The sequence below is a fragment of the Lucilia sericata genome, unplaced genomic scaffold (assembly GCF_015586225.1).
Source record: "Lucilia sericata isolate MDLA Ls3-8-SP2 unplaced genomic scaffold, ASM1558622v1 Contig000480F_arrow, whole genome shotgun sequence".
Classification (NCBI taxonomy): Eukaryota; Metazoa; Arthropoda; class Insecta; order Diptera; family Calliphoridae; genus Lucilia; species Lucilia sericata.
In genome coordinates, this window is record NW_023994495.1 from 216,812 (window position 1) to 236,289 (window position 19,478).

General features: G+C 28.1%; 1 protein-coding gene across 9 annotated transcripts in view; it reads right to left on the minus strand.

Moving 5' to 3' along the window:
• LOC119605383 (eukaryotic translation initiation factor 4 gamma 3) overlaps nt 1–19,478 on the minus strand; it is an 89,660-nt gene that overhangs the window by 55,016 nt on the left and 15,166 nt on the right. For 6 of the 9 annotated variants that reach the window (XM_037958445.1, XM_037958444.1, XM_037958447.1 and 3 more), the window contains one exon: nt 13,207–14,220. The exons of the other annotated variants lie outside the window; for them this stretch is intronic. In XM_037958445.1, coding sequence (XP_037814373.1) covers nt 13,207–14,220 — 1,014 coding nt within the window. The remainder of the gene's footprint in view (nt 1–13,206; nt 14,221–19,478) is intronic. 9 annotated transcript variants of the gene reach the window in all.

Here is a 19,478-nt window from a genome sequence, read left to right on the forward strand (position 1 = left end):
TAGAACATCATTTACGAAAAAGTTTAAAGATCATAATATAGAGATTTTTTAAATTAATGTAAAATCTGAACGGGTAAAGATGTCGGAACAAAATTTTGGACAAAAATCCAAATCTTTCTAGAATAATACCGTTACAAGTTATTTCATTTTCTAGACACAAATACCGAAATTCCTAAAGCGGAAAAAATGTGCTCCAAAAATGAGTTTTTTGATAAAAGTGAACACGATATTTACCGTGCGATAGTAAAAATATTTTGCATAAAGAACATATATGGCTATATAAATAACCTGCGTTTTTTAAATATTTTATTCAAATCAAAATATTTTTTTCAAAATTGACCAAGTTTAGATAGGGCTGGTGGGGGCAGTGTCCGCTTATATAAGTCAAGTTTAATTTTACACGCTTCTACATTAAGTTCTCTTTCCGGATTATATAAAACTTGTATAAAGTCCTGAAGAAAATTTGTTTCTATTGAAGAAAGAATAGGGGCACTTTTTACATGTTGCAATTTTAAATGCGTCTAACTTTTTATAGGGACAAGATAACTGTTGAAATGTTTTTTTGTTTTCTTTAGAATTTTTTAAGAAAACTAGAGGATATTAAAAAAAAAACTAAAAATAGGTCGGGAAAATTTAAGAATGAAAAAAATTAAAACTAAATATCTCTTAAAGCAAAAGAGATAATCCACATATGAGGGCATTTTTGGTTGATCTTCTCAAGAAGTAGTTATATTTAAAATTTCAGCTCAATTTAATAATCAAGATTATCAATTATGAGGGTATACCCACTGTCTCTCATTCTGTCCTCGACCACCTACTCAAAACTCAAAAACACTTCAGCTCCAAACGTGTGAAATTTCGTTGCGATATATCCAATAGTTTCTGAGAAACTATCAGAGATACCGTCGAACAAAAATAAGTAGTTATTCGCCCCAAAAATAATGCATTTCGCCTAAAATTGTTATCGACTTTTTCTAACATATGATTTTAGTTCTATAACTATTTTTCTTTTTTAATTAAAACTTAGTGATTATATAAATGTACATATACGTTTATTTTTATCTGTTACTTTGGGATCGATATGCTAAGACTTTTACATAAAACAATTTGCTTTTAAATCAGGGGAATCAATCAATAAACTCGAATGTTTTGTAAACTTATTGCTCATTGAATTGTATTTAAATAATATTCAGAAAAATACCTTTGTATTATAAGTTTTATTGGCCTTAATGAGGCTTTTTTTGTATTACTGTTTGAATAAATAAATAAATAAAAAAATAAGTAGTTTCTACTGGTTTCCAATATTACTTTCTGGTTTACCAGGTCTTTGTAAGTTTATTTATTTGTTTGTGCGTGGTTGACGCACATACACTAGTGGCTGAAACTAGTGGTTATAACATTTTCCACGCTGAAAATATTTTAAAATTGTTTCTGGTTTTAAGTACTGTATATTACTAACTAAAAAATAATATAACAATTTCCAAAAATTGTTTTCTAAAATTTGATTTAAATACACAGAAAAAAATTCATACTAGTTTTAGCAAAAACTAAAGCAACTTCTTCATAAACATTTTTTAAATAAATTTTTCATATAAGAGTTTATAGCATATCCATACTTTTTTATAGTAGGAGCACATCTGGGAGTCATAGAAGCCTTTATGAGCATTACTTGATCCTTTGAAATGGTCTTCCTTGGGTATTTTATGCAATCAAAGAAATTGTCCTTTTAGTTTCTCTATTTCATTATGTGAACCGATCTCCAATGATCCATCGATCTCCTGATCAGAACCCCCATGTTATTCTTTTGGATCATTGGAGATCGGTTCACATAATGAATACACCAAGAAACAAAACCAATAAACATACAGCCATCCAAACATACGAAACTGAATGCACCAAGAAACAAAAGCAATATACACAAGGCAATGAAACAGTCATCTAAACATACGAAACGAAATACTAAAAAAACAAAAACAAAATACACAACGCAATGAATAAGCAGTGTTGTTGTTGCTTATTTATCAAAGCATGAAAAAAATTGTCTTTTTTATGATATTTTCAGAGGTTGTCTCGGGTTTTTGCTCTTATATCCGTTGTTTATGGACGGATTTTGCTGATTTTAAATAGGAAACTTCTGAAAACTGATTTAAACAGACAGGCGGACAGACATATAGACAGACGGACATAGCTTAATCGACTCCGCTATGTACAAGGATTCAGAATATATATATAGGATCGGAAAATTATATTTTGGAAATTACAAACGGAATGACAAACTTATACAGTGAATCAATTAAGTAATTTGCCTATGTAAAATTTTATAAATTTTAAGAAAAAACTTTATCTGAACAAATATTTTTAGCAAAATAAAGCAATTTGCTTGTTGTATTTTTTAAAGAATATCTTATATTTTAATTTTCTACCATAAAAAGTAAAATCGTGATATTAATTAACGAGATTTTTGATAAAATGTGAACGTATTGTTAATTTTTAAGGTCGATAAAGTATTTTGCTTTTTTAGGTTTTTTGTTCATTTTTTTAATATTGCTGAATTATTTTATAAAATTTTATATTTTTATTACTCCTATATATTAGAATATATTTTTTTAGATATTTTAGTAGTGGAACGACTAAGTTTGGACATTTCTTAACCGATTTATTATCCTATATACCTATAAGAATTTTTCAATATTTGACTTAACATGAAATCTATCGTTTCTTTGATTTAATTTCGAAAATAATAGGTAATTTTGAATTGGATACATGATATATTAGGAAATCAATGGATTTGGACCTAGAAAAAAAATTTTAGTGGGGTATAAATCAATAGATTATAACAAAAATAATATGGGTTTTTGGTCATTTTGTATTGATAAACAAAAACTACATTACGGAAACCCCATCTATTTGGGGAGTACTGTGTGAATTTTATTTAGAATTGTATAATATTGATTCTTATTCAATAAAGCTTACACTAAGTACCATCCTAGCCACTCTAAGTATGGGGATATCACCGTATACCACTATAGAACTATTACATGTTATATCACACAATAAGGATATGATTTTTGAAAATTCCAATTGAAAAATACTTAACACGTGTCCTTTTAACAATAAAACAATAAATTCCAAAAAGCAATTAAAAAATAATTTGAAAAACCCAACGAAATTAACTGGAAATTTCAATATGCAAAATACTTTATTGACGTGCAAATTCTGATGAAAATTAATAAAATGCAACAACAAATGCACCAAAATTTTTATTTTAATATTTTTTTCTTGGTTTTCCCATTCTACACAATCTCTATTTTCAATTAGAAAACATAAATTTACCGTTTACCTGTTTTTTTGAATTTTATTTATGAACAAAAAATAAAATTCTCTTAAAAAAAAGGTAGGCAAAAAAATTAGTTGATTCACTGTATATACCCTTCTCACGAAGGTGAAGGGTATAATTAATTTAAAAAAATTTTATGAAGAAGTTGCATTAGTTTTTGCCAATTCTATTCTGAGTATTTAAATCATATTTAACAAAAAAAAAATTGAAATTTTTAATTATTTTTTAGTTAGTAATATAATAAGACAATTCGACATTAATGGAACATCAATTGCATTAGTTTCAGCCACTAGTTTAGATAGATCTATGTAGTCTAAATTATTTTACGAAAGTAGAAGGGGTTAAAAATGGGGGAAATGCGAAAAACAGGTATTATTAGTGTTTTCGGTGTTCTACAAAATGTTCGACAAAAAATATTAATATTTCCATGGACCAAAGGACTTAAAAACAAGTAAGAGTGCTATATTCGGCTGTGCCGAATCTTATATACCCTTCACCATAGTATATTTAAAAATTAATTTTCCCGACTATATCATTATTATAGCAATAGCAAAATATAATGAACAACAACAACGCTAAACGAAATAAACACACATAAAAAATACACAAGGCAGTAAAACCAACAGACATCCAAACATACGAAACGAAATACAAAAAAAAAAAAAAAAAAACAAAATACACAACGCAATGAAACCAACAGACATCCAAACATACGAAATTCAATACACCAAGAAAACAAAAACAATATACACAAGCCATCCAAACATACGAAATTGAATGTACCAAGAAACAAAAACAATATACACAAGGCAATGAAACACACAGCCATCCAAACATACGAAACGAAATACTCAAAAAAACAAAAACAAAATACAAAGGCAATAAATAAGCAGTGTTGTTGTTTATTTTTTATAAAATTTTCAGAGGTTGTCTCGGATTTTTGCTTATATCTCCGTTGTTTATGAACGGATTTTGCTGATTTTAAATAGGAAACTTCTCGAAAGCATGTCTGATAGAATTATTGAAGATTTGTATCCCGACGATATCTGGGGTCTTTAGAAAACTGATTTCAACAGACAGACAGACAGACGGACATGGCTTAATCGACTCCGCTATCTATAAGGATTCAGAATATATATACTTTATGGGGTCGGAAAATTATATTTTGAAATTACAAAGGGAATGACAAACATATATATACCGTTCTCACGAAGGTGAAGGGTATAATAAGTATAAATAAACGGACCAGCAATAGAGGCCGTGGTAACCCGGAAAACTGTAAAATTTAGATTCCAAAAGTATTATATTAAAACTTTAAAAACTTTATCAACTCAGCAAAAAAATTTTGAAGTTGTTAAAGAAGAAGGGATATTTTCATGATTTCTTTAGTAAGTATTCTATTTAATGCGTTTTAAATACATGCCTAAATTCTAATAAATTTGTCATCAGTGAAGGCATGAAAAATGCACCCAAATTCACTCATGTAACTCCACTATAGGAATTGTAATATTTTACTGTAATTTGGTATTCTCTTAGGAGATTTAACGAAAACGTGCATTTCATACAATAAAGATTAAAAGTGACATTAATTTTTTATTAGATTTTTGTTAAAATTAGCAATATTAAGTCCATTAAAATTAGTAATATTAAGTCCATTAATAAGAGAAGGAAAAAACCAAAACTGCTTAACGGATTTTAAAACACAATGGGTATTTTTCCTCTGCATGAATTTAAATCCAATCAAAATCAGTTAGTTATGTTTTATCTTATTCTATTTTTGTCAATATCACTCAAAAAAATTATTTAAATATTGATAATTAAATCGAAATACCATTAATGCATTTTTAAATAAATATAGTGCACCAATGAAAATCATCGAATATTCATTGGTTATAAGAACCCATTTAAATGACGAACTATTTTTGCAAATACGAACCCATGCATGCCAATGACACGCTAATGTTAAAATCATGCATGTTTCCCCTAAATATGAACCAGTTCATTATCAGTTCAACCCATGCATTTACTACTTTTTTGCACGTCTTTTTTGCTGGGAATGTATATACAAGTACTTTTTTGACTCTTGTAGGTAACAATATATACATATACTAAGTAAATATTTAAATCATTACAAGCAACTAATTATTATTGTATTTGAAATAATAAGATTAATATCCCAGCAAAAAAAGACGTGCAAAAAAAGTAGTAAATGCATGGGTTTAACTGATAATGAACTGGTTCATATTTAGGTGAAACATGCATGATTTTAACATTAGCGTGTCATTGGCGAGCATGGGTTCGTATTTGGAAAAATAATTCGTCATTAAAATGAGTGCTTATAACCAATGAACATTCGATGTTTTTAATGCGAATTTTCATTGGTGCACTATATTTATTTTAAAATGCATTATTGAAGGTACTATGAATTAATTTTTATGATTTAAATTAATTTTTATTGTGATATTGATAAAAATTATGTATGATAACAAAATAAAACATTAATGACTGATTTTAAAATGCATTAAAATACCCATTATATTTTCAAATCCGTTAAATAGTCAGTCAACTTGTTTTTTTCCTTTTCGTATTAAGATTTAAAAATGAATTTTAACAAATATTATATACAAAAACCTAATAGAATTAATGTTATTTTTAATATTTATTGGTTTAAAATTCACGTTTCCTTTAAATCCTAAGAGAATACCAAATTACAGTGAAATGTTACAATTCCTATATTACAGTTACATGAGTGAATTGGATGCAATTTTTCATGCGTTCACTTATGACAAATTTATTAGAATATAGGAATGTATTTAAAACGCATTATATTGAATACGTACAAAAGAAATCGTGAAAGTATCCCTTCTTCTTGAATAGCTTCAAAATTTTTTTGCTGGGATATACACCACCATACTTTAACGATTAATGTCTTAAGATAACATTTACGCTTTGGCTTTAATGCACACATTAGTTAAAACATTTTAGCCTTAAAAACCATTAATAAAATTATGATATTCATAAACAAACAATAAACCTACATTAAATATTTGTTTAACTTGGTAGCACTGAACAATTTGGCTGTCATTTTAAGTGTTAGTTTTGTGCACAATTAGAAAAACAAGTAAGAGTTCTATATTCAGCTGTGACGAATCTTATATACCCTTCACCATGATGTGTTAAAAAACAGTCAGTACGAATTTTATTACAAAAAATAAAAAAATACCAATTATAAGATACCAAAAAGTTCTCACTTAATCCGGGCTCTACATGCATGATTTAATATTTCTAGGTTCAATATTATAGAAAATTCCAAAAGTACCCTTTGAAGAACGACAAAGTATCAAAAAGTACCCTTTTATAGGTTCTTACCTAACCAAGGCCCTACATGCTAAATTTAATGTTTCTAGATTCAATATTATAGAAAATTCAAAAAGTAACTTTTGTAGAACGAAAAAGTGCAAAAAAGTCCCCTTTTATAGGTTCTTACCTAGTCAAGGCCCTACAAGCTAAATTTCATGTTTCTAGGTTCAATATTATAGAAAATTCAAAAAGTAGCTTTTGTAGAACGAAAAAGTACCAAAAAGTCCCCTTTTATGTGTTCTCGCCTAATCCGGGGTCTACATACTTAATTTCATGTTTTTAGGTTCAATACTATAGAAAATTCAAAAAGTACCTTTTGTAGATCGAAAAAGTAGCAAAAGTCCCCTTTTATGTGTTCTGACCTAATCAAGGCCCTACATGCTAAATTTCATGTTTCTAAGGTCAATATTAAAGAAAATTCAAAAAGTACCTTTTGTAGAACGAAAAAGTTCCAAAAAGTCCCCTTTTATGTGTTCTTGCCTAATCCAAGCTCTACATACTTAATTTCTTGTTTTTAGGTTCAATATTATAGAAAATTCAAAAAGTACCTTTTGTACAAGGAAAAAGTACCAAAAAGTCCCCTTTTACAGGTTCATACCTAGTCAAGGCCCTATATGCTAAATTTCATGTTTCTAGGTTCACTATTATAAAAAATTCAAAAAGTACCTTTTGTAGATCGAAAAAGTACCAAAAAGTCACCTTTTATAGGTTCTCACCTAATTAAGGCCCTACATGCTAAATTTCATATTTCTAAGCTCAATATTATAGAAAATTCAAAAAGTACCTTTGTAGAACGAAAAAGTACCAAAAAGTCCCCTTTTATAGGTTTTTACATAGTCAAGGCCCTACATGCTAAATTTCATGTTTCTAAGTTCAATATTATAGAAAATTCAAAAAATACCTTTTGTAGAACGAAAAAGTACCAAAAAGTCCACTTTTATGTGTTCTCGCCTAATCCGGGCTCTACAAACTTAATTTCATGTTTCTAGCCAATAACAACGTAACGTTCTTTCATTCATTCTTTGCTTTCTGTTTACAAACAAGGAATTACAATAACAAAAAAAATTACCATTTGATACTGTGTTTTTTTTTTTTTGTTTGTTTATTGTTTTTGTATAAGCATACACGAAAAATGTAAATTTTTGATGAAATTTTCAGAGGTGGTCTCAGATTTTTACTCATATCTCCGATTGGGCTGATTTTAAATACCGTTCTATTCGATCTGATTTCCGATATAATTATTGAAAATTCGGATCTCGCAGATATCTAAGGGTCTTCTGAAAACTGATTTCAACATACGCACAGACAGACGGACATGGCTAAATCGACTCTGCTATCTATAAGGATCCCAAATATATATACTTTATAGGGTCGGAAAATTATATTATAGAAATTACAAACGGAATGACAAACTTATATACATTTACCCTTCTCACGAAGTTGAAGGGTATAATAAGTATATGTATATGGATATAATAAATGTTTATTTTGTTCAGATGTATAAATATAATATATAATTCAGCTAGGGGTACTTATATACATATATCATTACATGGAGTGAATTATAGCCCAAATATAGTGCCCGTAATGAAATTATATAAAGTGTAAAGTGACATTTTTTAAATACAAAAGTGTTTAATTACTCTAAAGAGAGTCGTTATTGTATTTCGCTTTTTAATGTAAATTTGATTTATTGCAGGAATTAAAAAATTGAGTATTTCTATTAGAATGAAAAAATTCGAAAGGCTTTCTAACATGATCAGGGCAATTACAGATTAGGGTTTTAACAAAATTCATATATTAGCAACCCAATAAATCCGCTACATATGAAGAAACATGGTCCTTAGAGGTGACCAAATCGCATAACGGGTACCCGTGCCGGAAATCGATTGAAATGTGTAAAATTGAGTATATACTAGAACTTTTTTGAATTCTTCAACAATTGTGCCATTAAAATTAAGGAATGAAGCTAAAAGAGTGAATCTGCAAAAATATATTAGAGTAAGATTAGGACATACCCGATTACATTTATTTAACAACTCTAACCATTGCCAAGTGCAAAGGAAATGTAAGTTTCATGACTTCTTTAATAACAGTGCTAATACAACTCATTCTAAATGACTTCCTAAATTCAACCTATTCCGCAGTTAAAAAATTTCTTTAAAACTTCAAAAATTAATTCAGATGGTTAATTTAATCAAATGAGATTTATGTGTAATTAGAAATAATTTTTATTTTTAATATAATTTTATGTATTTTTCCATACTTATTATAATATTTTTATTTAAAATATTTTCCAAAAACACATTCAAAACAAATAGCTTGAACCAATGAAACATCGTTTTCGAATCATCGAATTTGCATTGGTTCAATTATTCAAAATTTTCGCATAAGCACATGATCTCCAAAGACACGCTAATGTTAAAATCATGCATGTTTCACCTAAATCGAACCACTTCGTCATCACTTGCACCTCTGATTAAACAACATCTTTGTCATGTAACTTTTTGCTGGGTCTTGTTAAGGAATATAAAACATATAATTTTTAAATAAGTATGGACTTAACAATTTACAACAATTGCATTTTTTGTTGTTGTTATTTACTTCATATAGATAAATGAGCAATTTTTTAGAACTTTTGTCAATTATCAAATCATCAATCAAATGTTCAAATTTTAATTCCCCGAATATTTAAATCTATATTTGAACACTCTTTTCTTGTGAGAGTTGCCCGTCTCTGGAACTGCCTACCACCAGATCTTAGGGTGTTTGCAAATTCGGCTAACATATTCAAACATAAACTATATTTGCATATGTGTGAGTCATCATAATCTCCTTTCATATATTTTTAATATAAACATTGCTGTTACTATCATGGACCTTACTTTATTGTTATTTATTCTTTACAAATTTGGCGGGGGGGCCTCCTATATTTAATTCCAACTTATTTTAAGTAATTAAATTGTAAAATTTGAATTTTTTTTAGATGTAAGCTCTGTAATAATGTTTTTTGGCCAAATATGGCTTCTTATTATTACCTGAATTGAAATAAATAAATAAATAAATAATTATATACATGTGAATATTTATTATTTATATAGAAACATTAGAATAAATGTCTCGATTCGTACTTCCCATTAAAAATGTTGGTGAATTATACAAAGACCTACGAATTTTAAATGAACTTATTATTATCTAAGAAGTTTTTATATAAAATAAATTAATCTCATAATTTAACCCTTTCCGTGGTTTTGTCGAATATATTCGACATTACAATAGACTCTGATTTTAAGCATTTTTTGGGTATAATATTTAACTCTAGTTTTCATTTTTTTCTTTTAGATGAAAATGAAGACTTTGTTATATTTATAATTGAGATTTTGAAAGATATTCCGTTTTTTAAAAGTATTTAAAAATCAGATTTTAAGAAATTGTCACTTATGACTACTTGTTAAAAAGTGCTTTTTAACAACGTTTAAAAAACAGCTTCATTTAATGGCCAAAAAAATTGTATTTTAAGAGATCAGACTATGCAGATTTAAATTGTATTGTATTGAAAGAAGTTTAAGAAGACATTTTACAAAAAAAAATCATAAAAAATATTGGTGGTACTTTTTGGAGACTGTTTTTCAAATGTCGAATATATTCGACATTTAACTTTACCTTCTATAACTCACTAGGGAAAACTCAAATTCAAAAAATATTATTTTTCCCGGATTCAGCATACTCAAATTATCTTAAATATAAGTTTTCAAGTTTTTTTCTAGACATAAATTATTTTTGACCCTGAAAGGGTTAATTATTAGTCTAAAATACGCGCAAGTTACGCAAATGCAATCTTTGTAATTCCACAAAATTTTAAGTTTTTATAGTTTTCCACTTATCTTCGAAATGACCTTGAAAACTACATGATTTACTAAATTTAAATATTTTATGATCGTTTAGTATATAATATTCCAGAACTTTTCCACAAGACTATGGTTATAGCGACAGCATTTTTATATGATTAATTCATTTAAGTAAGTTTATGTTTAAGTCACAAAATGTCATGTTTAACAGTAAAAATATTGATTTAAATTCTACTAATTAATTTCAATGATTATTTGCTTTAAAATTTTATATTTATTACAAATAGGGTCTTATTCGGATAACTTGCATTATAATAAGCCTAAAACTGACATAAATTTTCGAAAAAAAATTAACTATTTGTTTGGAAATTTCAAAATATTTTTTATAAAAGGGTGAAATTTGTTCAATATATTAAAACGTAAAATTTTGACTTTAGACGTTTTAATCGAACATTTTTAAATATTTTAATATTAATTTATTTTTTAATTTTTAAATATTTTTTATTTATTTTATTATTATTATTTTTTATGTACACCTATTTCTTAAGCAGAAATTTGTAACCGCTAGGTTTAATTTTGAAATAAATCAAATTAAATGAATTAAAGTGAAAGTTATTTTTATAACTTACTTGTCTATATTAAAATCCCCAGAAGGTTTTTAAACCATGTTACAAGAATATGAAAAATAAATTAGTTGTAAAGCTATGCGACTATAATTCTTTTACCTTATAATTCTTTCGAGGTGTGTATAATACATTTATATTAAAGGTCAGACAACAAAGTTATTGACTATTTCCCAAGTCATATGTTAAAAAATCATATATTTTTTGTATTATAAATATCTACAAAAAACTAGTAAAATTTGAATTAATTAGTCGTTTTGTGAAAAGAAAATTCGTAAAACTTTAGTTTTTGTCGCTCGTTATTAATATTTACCTTGTTGGAAAATAATTGTCTTAATGTATAGACATAACGTATTATTCTATTAAAAAATAGTAAACACTTATTAAATTCCTGATCATTACATACATAATAAACTTCAATACAATATAATAAAATAAGCATTATTAACGAATGATTTATTTTTTTTTTTGCGATTATTGTTGGACCTACTTTTAATGTTAGTGTTCATGTATTAGACTTGGTGTTGGATATTTCGCTTTTTTGTGGCATTATTAAGTATTTTTACTATATAAAATTTAGACCTAATACATAAAAATGTAATTGTACTATTTTTTTTTTTGGCTGCAAGAGGTATGCTATTATCTATTAACCATTTCTGTGGTTTTGTCTAATATATTCGACATTACAAAATACTGCCTTTAAATGCATTTTTGCAATATAATATTGATAGATAATTTTTTCTTTTATTATTGTTTTCTTTAGATGAAATTTAGGACTTTTAAAGTATTGATACAAATGTAAGAAGAAATTTTCCATAAAAAAGAGATGGATTTTTACTTGATTGTTGGCGCCTAATGAAATATTATGGAAATCACTTCTTAAATTGCTAATGAGTAAATTATTGAAAAAATAATGGTATTATATACATAAAACATCAATAAAAAATAGCAGTTAGTCTGTGTCATGAAATTCTTTATAGGCTAGATTTAAAGATAAAGATTTTGATAGAGCGGGTGAGTCTTTTTTATATAACATCACTAAATTACAACAAATTAGATATTTAGGTTTATAAAATGCAGCAAAAAAAGTTTAAAAGAATAATTCAAACGCTTAAGTTGAGAAGAAAAACATGTAAAAACGGTACCGAAACAAATTCGTACATTAACGACAATTTTTAAATTTATAGATTAAAAAGGAAACAGTTTCTTAATGCAAATTACACGTAGCAAACGTGTAATTCGCATTTATATCCAATGACAGTCTAATTAAATTCAATCACAATCAAAACAGGTGTAAGTAAGATTTTATTAATGTAAGTACTCTACGCAGGTTCAGACTTTTAAACTCATACAGCAAATGCAACAAATAAATTTTGAAAAAAGTTGTATATTATTTTTATTGCAAAATATAAAAATAAAATACAAGCAAAAATTTAACCTATAGCACACGTGGTTAAAAAGTTACAAAAAAATGGCACAGCCAATACCTATTTTCTATTTTAAATTTTGTTTCTGATTTTTAATTTTTTCTCTTAATTAATACTATTTAATTGAGTGCAACTGGTAGATTAATTGGTAGTGAGTTGGTCAATATTGAGGTCGGGATTCGTTTCACTCCAATGACTCTCGTAAAGAAGTAAAGATGTCCGATTGTGGGCAAGGTATATATCTTCGAATATGATGTAACATACATCTTTATTTTAAACTAACCGAAGTAGCCGAAAATAACACAATTTCTATTTATAGAAAATCTCTATATGTATATGTATTTACCTTAAAATGATTGTAAAACTTCTTTGATAAATGTTGTGAGAATTTTATCGAATTTATACACAATTTTAATAAGAAAAGACAAACCCTAACACTCCTGTACTCAAGTGAATATATTTTAATGAGTCGTTTAATGTATTGGCCTCCAATTGTACTCAGAATCTATCAGCTTAGGTTTCTTGACAGCTGAATTAGGTTCTCTACTCAAACGTTCTTTACTAGTTATATTTTTACTAATTTTTACCGGTCAAAGCATCGAATCTCATACCTCTGCATGCATTTGATAGTTATTATTTAGTGTAGTTGACGAGTTGATAGCTGTTGCGGCTGTATTAAATTTATTGGTTTTGTAGTCATATTTTCTAGTGTCTTGACAGCCCATGTTAACTCCAATGTTGATTTTATCATGTATTGTTGTGGAAGTGATGTAGGAAGTAGAGTTTGAGCCACATGCAGCCGTCAGACTTGAATTTATAGAAGGTGCTGCATTCACAGCAGAATTTCCACCTAAAGATAGCGGCAAGGTATTGGCGCCAGCAGCGTGCATGGTACTGCTTAAGGTAATTAAACCCCCATCGCTCGTAGGTGGCGTGCTACATCCATACATATTAGTGGTACCTTGAAGGGAGCCAATATTATGACTATTATCATTTACCACAACTTCGGCACCATTCCCAACTAAGAGAGCTGAAGAATTCGTATCAATTTGATTGTTGCCATTAGCACTTGAAACTAATGATGGTAATGACGTGTTTAAACCAGTCGCACCAACTGCCCTATGAGTAGACATATTAAACATCGCTTGAGAATTCAAAGGTTCTGGACAAGAGTGTTGACCATTATGATGTAATGTAAGCACAGCATTTGTTGTACATATTACAGATCCGTTGCCAGTTGAAGGAGCAACAGCTGCAGCAGATGATAGAGACATGTTGGCTCCTCGAGTAATAAAATTCTGATTTATTTTGCAGTTCACTATGGATGGCTGATGTGGCTGATGGTGCTGCGTAACATGACCCTGATGGTGTTGCACATGATATGAATGCTGCTGGGGTTGTATTTGCTGTTGGACCCCTCCGCTTCCTGTTACTGCCGCCGTATTTATAGTATTGCTACTCATAGATATAGAAACCACATTGTAACCTTTATTTATATGATATTGTTGTTGTTTATTTACACTTTGTAATAATGCCACTTGGTGTTGTTGATGTTGTTGTTTAGACGCTAATGATGCTGTTTGAGCATTAGAAGTGTATTTTTTCTTTTTATTAGATGTTATAATCTATAATGAATAAATATTTTTTTGTTTTTTTTATATGATTAAGGGCCATTGGACCATTTGTTGATTGAAATCTTTTTTGTATATGTCTTGGAAAAACAAAATATTTTCAACTCAAACAACAAAATATAAAATGAAATTAAAAAATAACAAAAGAGATTAATTAAACAAAAGTATGGCAAATTAAACCTTTACTGTATTCCTAAAGTTTTACAAAATAAACAATTGTCCATTTTGAGTACAAACTAATAAAAAAAAAGGTGGAATAAACTTGATTCTATAATAATACCAAACACACTGACAACAATAGCAATATCGGTCCTGTCCATACGCAATTCGGTCGAAATAGAATTATGCTGTAACTGTAAGTTTTAAAATCTCGACAAAGACTTTAAAAGTTAAAAAAAAATAATAATAAATCATTAACGCCAGAAAAATTGTATTCTAATTAAGCAATTAAAAAGTGGGAAATGAACTTAAAAAAGTGCTGAGGGTTAGAAAGTTACAAAAAAAGTTAAATATTCTCGACTAGATCCAAGTTTTCTGTAATTTTCTATCCCAACAAATATAAAAAATAAAATAAAAATCCCCTAAAAAATCCAGATGTTTATTTCCATTAAATATATATGTATTTATTTTCACAAACATTATATATCTTTGAAGTTATCACTTTAAAACGTCTTAATAATATATTTCAACATTCGACCCCACTATATCTATTATAAATTGTTATTATAAATATACCAACTACATATTTTTAGATATTTTTTTTTATTTATTCAAAACGTTTATAATGGCGGATAATTTTAATACCTTAGAGGCAAAGTTGGCGAATTTGTAAGTTATCTCAATACACGAATCCAGAGAAAACAGTTCGGGGAGTACTATATAAAAATCAGGGAAAAATGTAATGTTCCAAGGAGATTCCCAAAAATAAATAAAATAATAAAGTCTTTGATTTTACTTAACTTTTTAACTCGTTATATAAAATATCTGTCTAAGTAGTATTTAGTACCAAAATATTAGTAGAATTGTTAATCGTACATGACTGTGTGAACTCAGTTATTAATTAAGATATTGTCAAATAAAAAATTAAAAAATACTAAAGAAAAATCAGTCGACGTCGTCTCAAGACTGTTAGAAAATGTCAAACTAGCGTAGAAGTGATATCGAAGACAAAACACCACAAATAAAATTTTACAACGACAACTGAAGGGTGATTTTCAACAAAGTATTTACATTTTCATTAAGATTAACATCTAATAAATAGATTTTTAAAATTATTTTATATTATATAAATTTACTTACATATCCTACATTTTGCAATTTTATTATACATTTTTCAATATTTTAACTCAGAATGCTTATAACTAAAAGTTTTAGACTAAGCTCCGGACTTTTAAAGTTTTGATATCTGTATGGACAGAACGCATGGGTGTTTTATTAAATAAAATGTTTATAGTAGGAAATTTATTCAAGTACTAGTCCCCACATATTTCAAAGAGATTCAATTAATTTAATTTTAAAATTATTTAAGTTTATGTATTGAATTGATACAATGTTTTAGTAAATTTATTAAATCTCAAGCCATTAATTTTATGTTTTGTTGGGAGGATTAGCATGCGCATTTCCTCGGTTTTTGTTTTTAAAACACAGCTAAAACAATTTTTAGTTTAGTAGACAAATTTTGAAATTAATTTTGTGATAAGCGGCCTTAAATAATTTGCAAAATGAACATAGGAACTAGTTTATCCTCCCGAAAAAATTAATTTTAATTTTTACATACTTAATGGCTTGAAATTTTACACATAATATTACTAAAGAAATTATTTTTATTCGCCAGATTCAGCTTTCTTTTTAATATATCTACAAAACTATATGCTACAAGACTGGCATAATCAAAAAAAAGTTGTTTCTAGGAAAATTAATATATAATTTTATTTTAATATTTTTTAATAAATTTAGAAAAGAAATCAAGGGATTTGCAAAATTAAACCAGTCTCAGATAGTTGTTAATATGTATGTTTCTCATCTAAATCTCAAAACGAAAGGAATAGACAGATGTAAACTTTGATAAATCTATATGAAAGTAAAAAGAACGCAGTATACTGGGATGAGTATCGTAGTAAACTTGGTGAACATAAGAAAATTGTTCGTAAAGCCAAATGAGACTCCTGGAAACTTTTCTGTGAACAGGTAGACAGCGTATCGAAGATAAAAAATTCCTATCCAAAACTCATGTGCAACTGGAATCTACGGTCGATGATACGGGCAGGAGGATATGGAGGAGACAATGAAACTCCTAATGGATTCTCATTGCCCACCCGCTATATCGAATAACATAGATAAACCGATATTGGAGGAAGGGGAGGCTAACACGGAAATTGTAATTACATCTGATATGGTTAAAGGGGCAATCAAGAGCTTCGCTCCCTATAGAGCTGCAGAGCCGGATGGCATTTTCCCGGCACTCTTACAGTTGGAGGCGGGACTGGTTTCCGTACATCTGTCTCAGATATTTACTGCATGCTTGAAATTCACATATACCCCCATTAAATGGCATGATGCAAGGGTAATATTTATACCTAAACCAGGAAAACCTAACCTAAGGACACCTAAGTCTTATCGACCGATAAGTCTTACGTCATTCCTACTTAAAACCTTGGAACGGATAGTCGTATGATTAAAAGCAGTATACCCGACCTAAAATTTAAGCAGCATGCTTATGTAAAGGGACGATCGGTGGAAGCCGCTTTAAACGAAGTTGTCCACTACATAGGTGCATCCTTTGATAGCAAACTATATATTTATTTATTTTATTACCATAACCTAGCCTTTATAAGGCCATAGACGGTTACAAATTTCTACTAAAAAAATACAACAAGATTTCCTTATAAAATAAAATACAATATAAAAAATCTTAAAAATTTAACAATACTATTTTAATATCTTTGCTTGCTAAGAAAGGGTAAATATATGTAAGTAATAATAGTTTTCCCAAAAACAAATGAATAAATTAAATTATTTAGAAATGCAATTATTCAAGTAAATTGGCACATAATTTTAAAATATTATAAGCCAAAGTTTTTTAATAATATAAACTCTTCAAAGTATTGAAGAAAGATAAAAGGTGAATTAGGTTTAAATCGAATTATAAATGTAATCGTTCGTTATGTTTATAATGTTCGTAGAAGGATGCATATTTCTGGATATGTAAGATCATTTTTAGGCTGTTCATTTAGGGAATTTATATCACTTAGAAATCTATTGATGTTCTTTAGGGTGGTTAAAAGCGGATTGCCGTTTCAACTGAGATCGGAATTTAATTTTTCTCGTTCCACCCGAAATCCTCAGGTTATTATACCTATGATACGCAATAACTTATTTGATAAAGCTTTTGTAGTAAGAGTAGCTCGGTGGTGGAATCTACTGCCTTTTGAACTTCGAATATTTTCACATTCGAATAATGTATTTCGTCTGAAACTCCTGAAATACTTTGAGGGCTCTATCTGAATGTGCTTAAAATATTAAAATATTGAAGTATTATTACATTCTCTTTAATGAAATAATTAGATTAATGGAATTTTAAGTGTATCTTGCTGCTATTGATGGGACATTTTTTACATAATTTTATTATATTTTATGGTTGGGGAGCCATTAGCGATAATTATTTATAAGTGGCATTGAATAGGATTTTCTTTTATATAAGTTTCACATGTACATATGTATTATATTCAGGTATTTTTGTCTATGTAATATAAGTTATTTTGGTCCAGTGGGACTTTTATATTACAATGAATTTTTAATAAATAAATAAATAAATAAATTTAGGTTATAGAGAAACAAGCTAAAATCACAAAATAACAGCAAATTATAAAAAAAAAATAAAAAAAATACAGTTATGGAACCAAGAATACTATTCCATCATGAAAGATGGTGAAGATTATTCAAAGCCAAATGCACATACAAAATACCACCACTAAACACCTACACGACAATGTATGACCTTATAACAAATGTATGAGTCATTTCCTACACTTAGTATGCACAAACAAAACATAACTTCCCAATAAAAACAGAACATAACTAAGTGTAACTAAATTTGTCAACTATTTTTTTCATATTATTTCATTACCAGTTAAATATACAAGCATTACTAAGTAAAACACATACTACTTCACTACTACATCTATTGGACAGAATTATTCTGGGATAATTCTCGGAAGAGCCTTTTTTTGTATGTATCGGAAGAAACATTAAATTTTTTCAAAGAATTTGGTAATTTATTATAAGAACGTGCCACTCTAACCTGAAATGATCTTTCTAATATGGGAGTTAATAGTGGAATTTTTAATTGTCTATTTCTATTAGATCTACAAAATTCAAATAAGTAAACTAAATATTTTAGAGTTTGCAACTTATAAGACTTATAAAAATGTATCAAATATCGAAACTTTATAAAATCTTCAAAAGAAAGTCCCAGAAATTTTACAACATAAGATGCAATATGTTGCCGTATTCTAAGAGAGTACAGGAATCGTATCACTCTATTAAAAGCCAATCTCAACTTCTTTAAAACATATTCCAAGCTACCACTATACACTTCCAAGGCATATAAAAAATAGGCATAATTAGTCCATGGACAACCCTCTCCTTAATATAAAAAGGAAACATCAAAACTAATTTGTATAATTTACACAAAGTAAAATTGATTCTGCATACCACTGAGTTAATATGGCCTTCAAAACTCAAGTTTGTATCCAGAATGACACCTAGACACCTTATCCTATCTACAAACTCAATCGAATCACTGCCCAAAGTTACTGAGAAATTATTACCACCACAATTACCAAACAGCAAGGCCTTAGTCTTACCAGTATTAATAATAAGGTCATTATTAGAAATCCAGTTAAGCAACAAATCAACATTATAATTTATCATATTCTGTAACACACCAGGAAATTCAGCACTGCCTTTAAACAACAACTGCACATCATCATCATTTTAAATAATTAATTTTTTTTTTCAATAAACCCCAATTTTTTTTCTCAAACGAAAGCTTTAAGGTCTTTACAGTCCGATAATGGGATGCGAGTGGGATATTTTTTCAACATTTGGCACTTAATTTCCCCCTATTTTTTTCAAAATGGACGTTTTTGTTGTGTACTATCCAATAACACTAACCTTGGTGCAAATTTCATACATACACTAAGAGAGTATAAACCCGTGTCTTATTTTGTTTTATTATTATAATGCAAAAC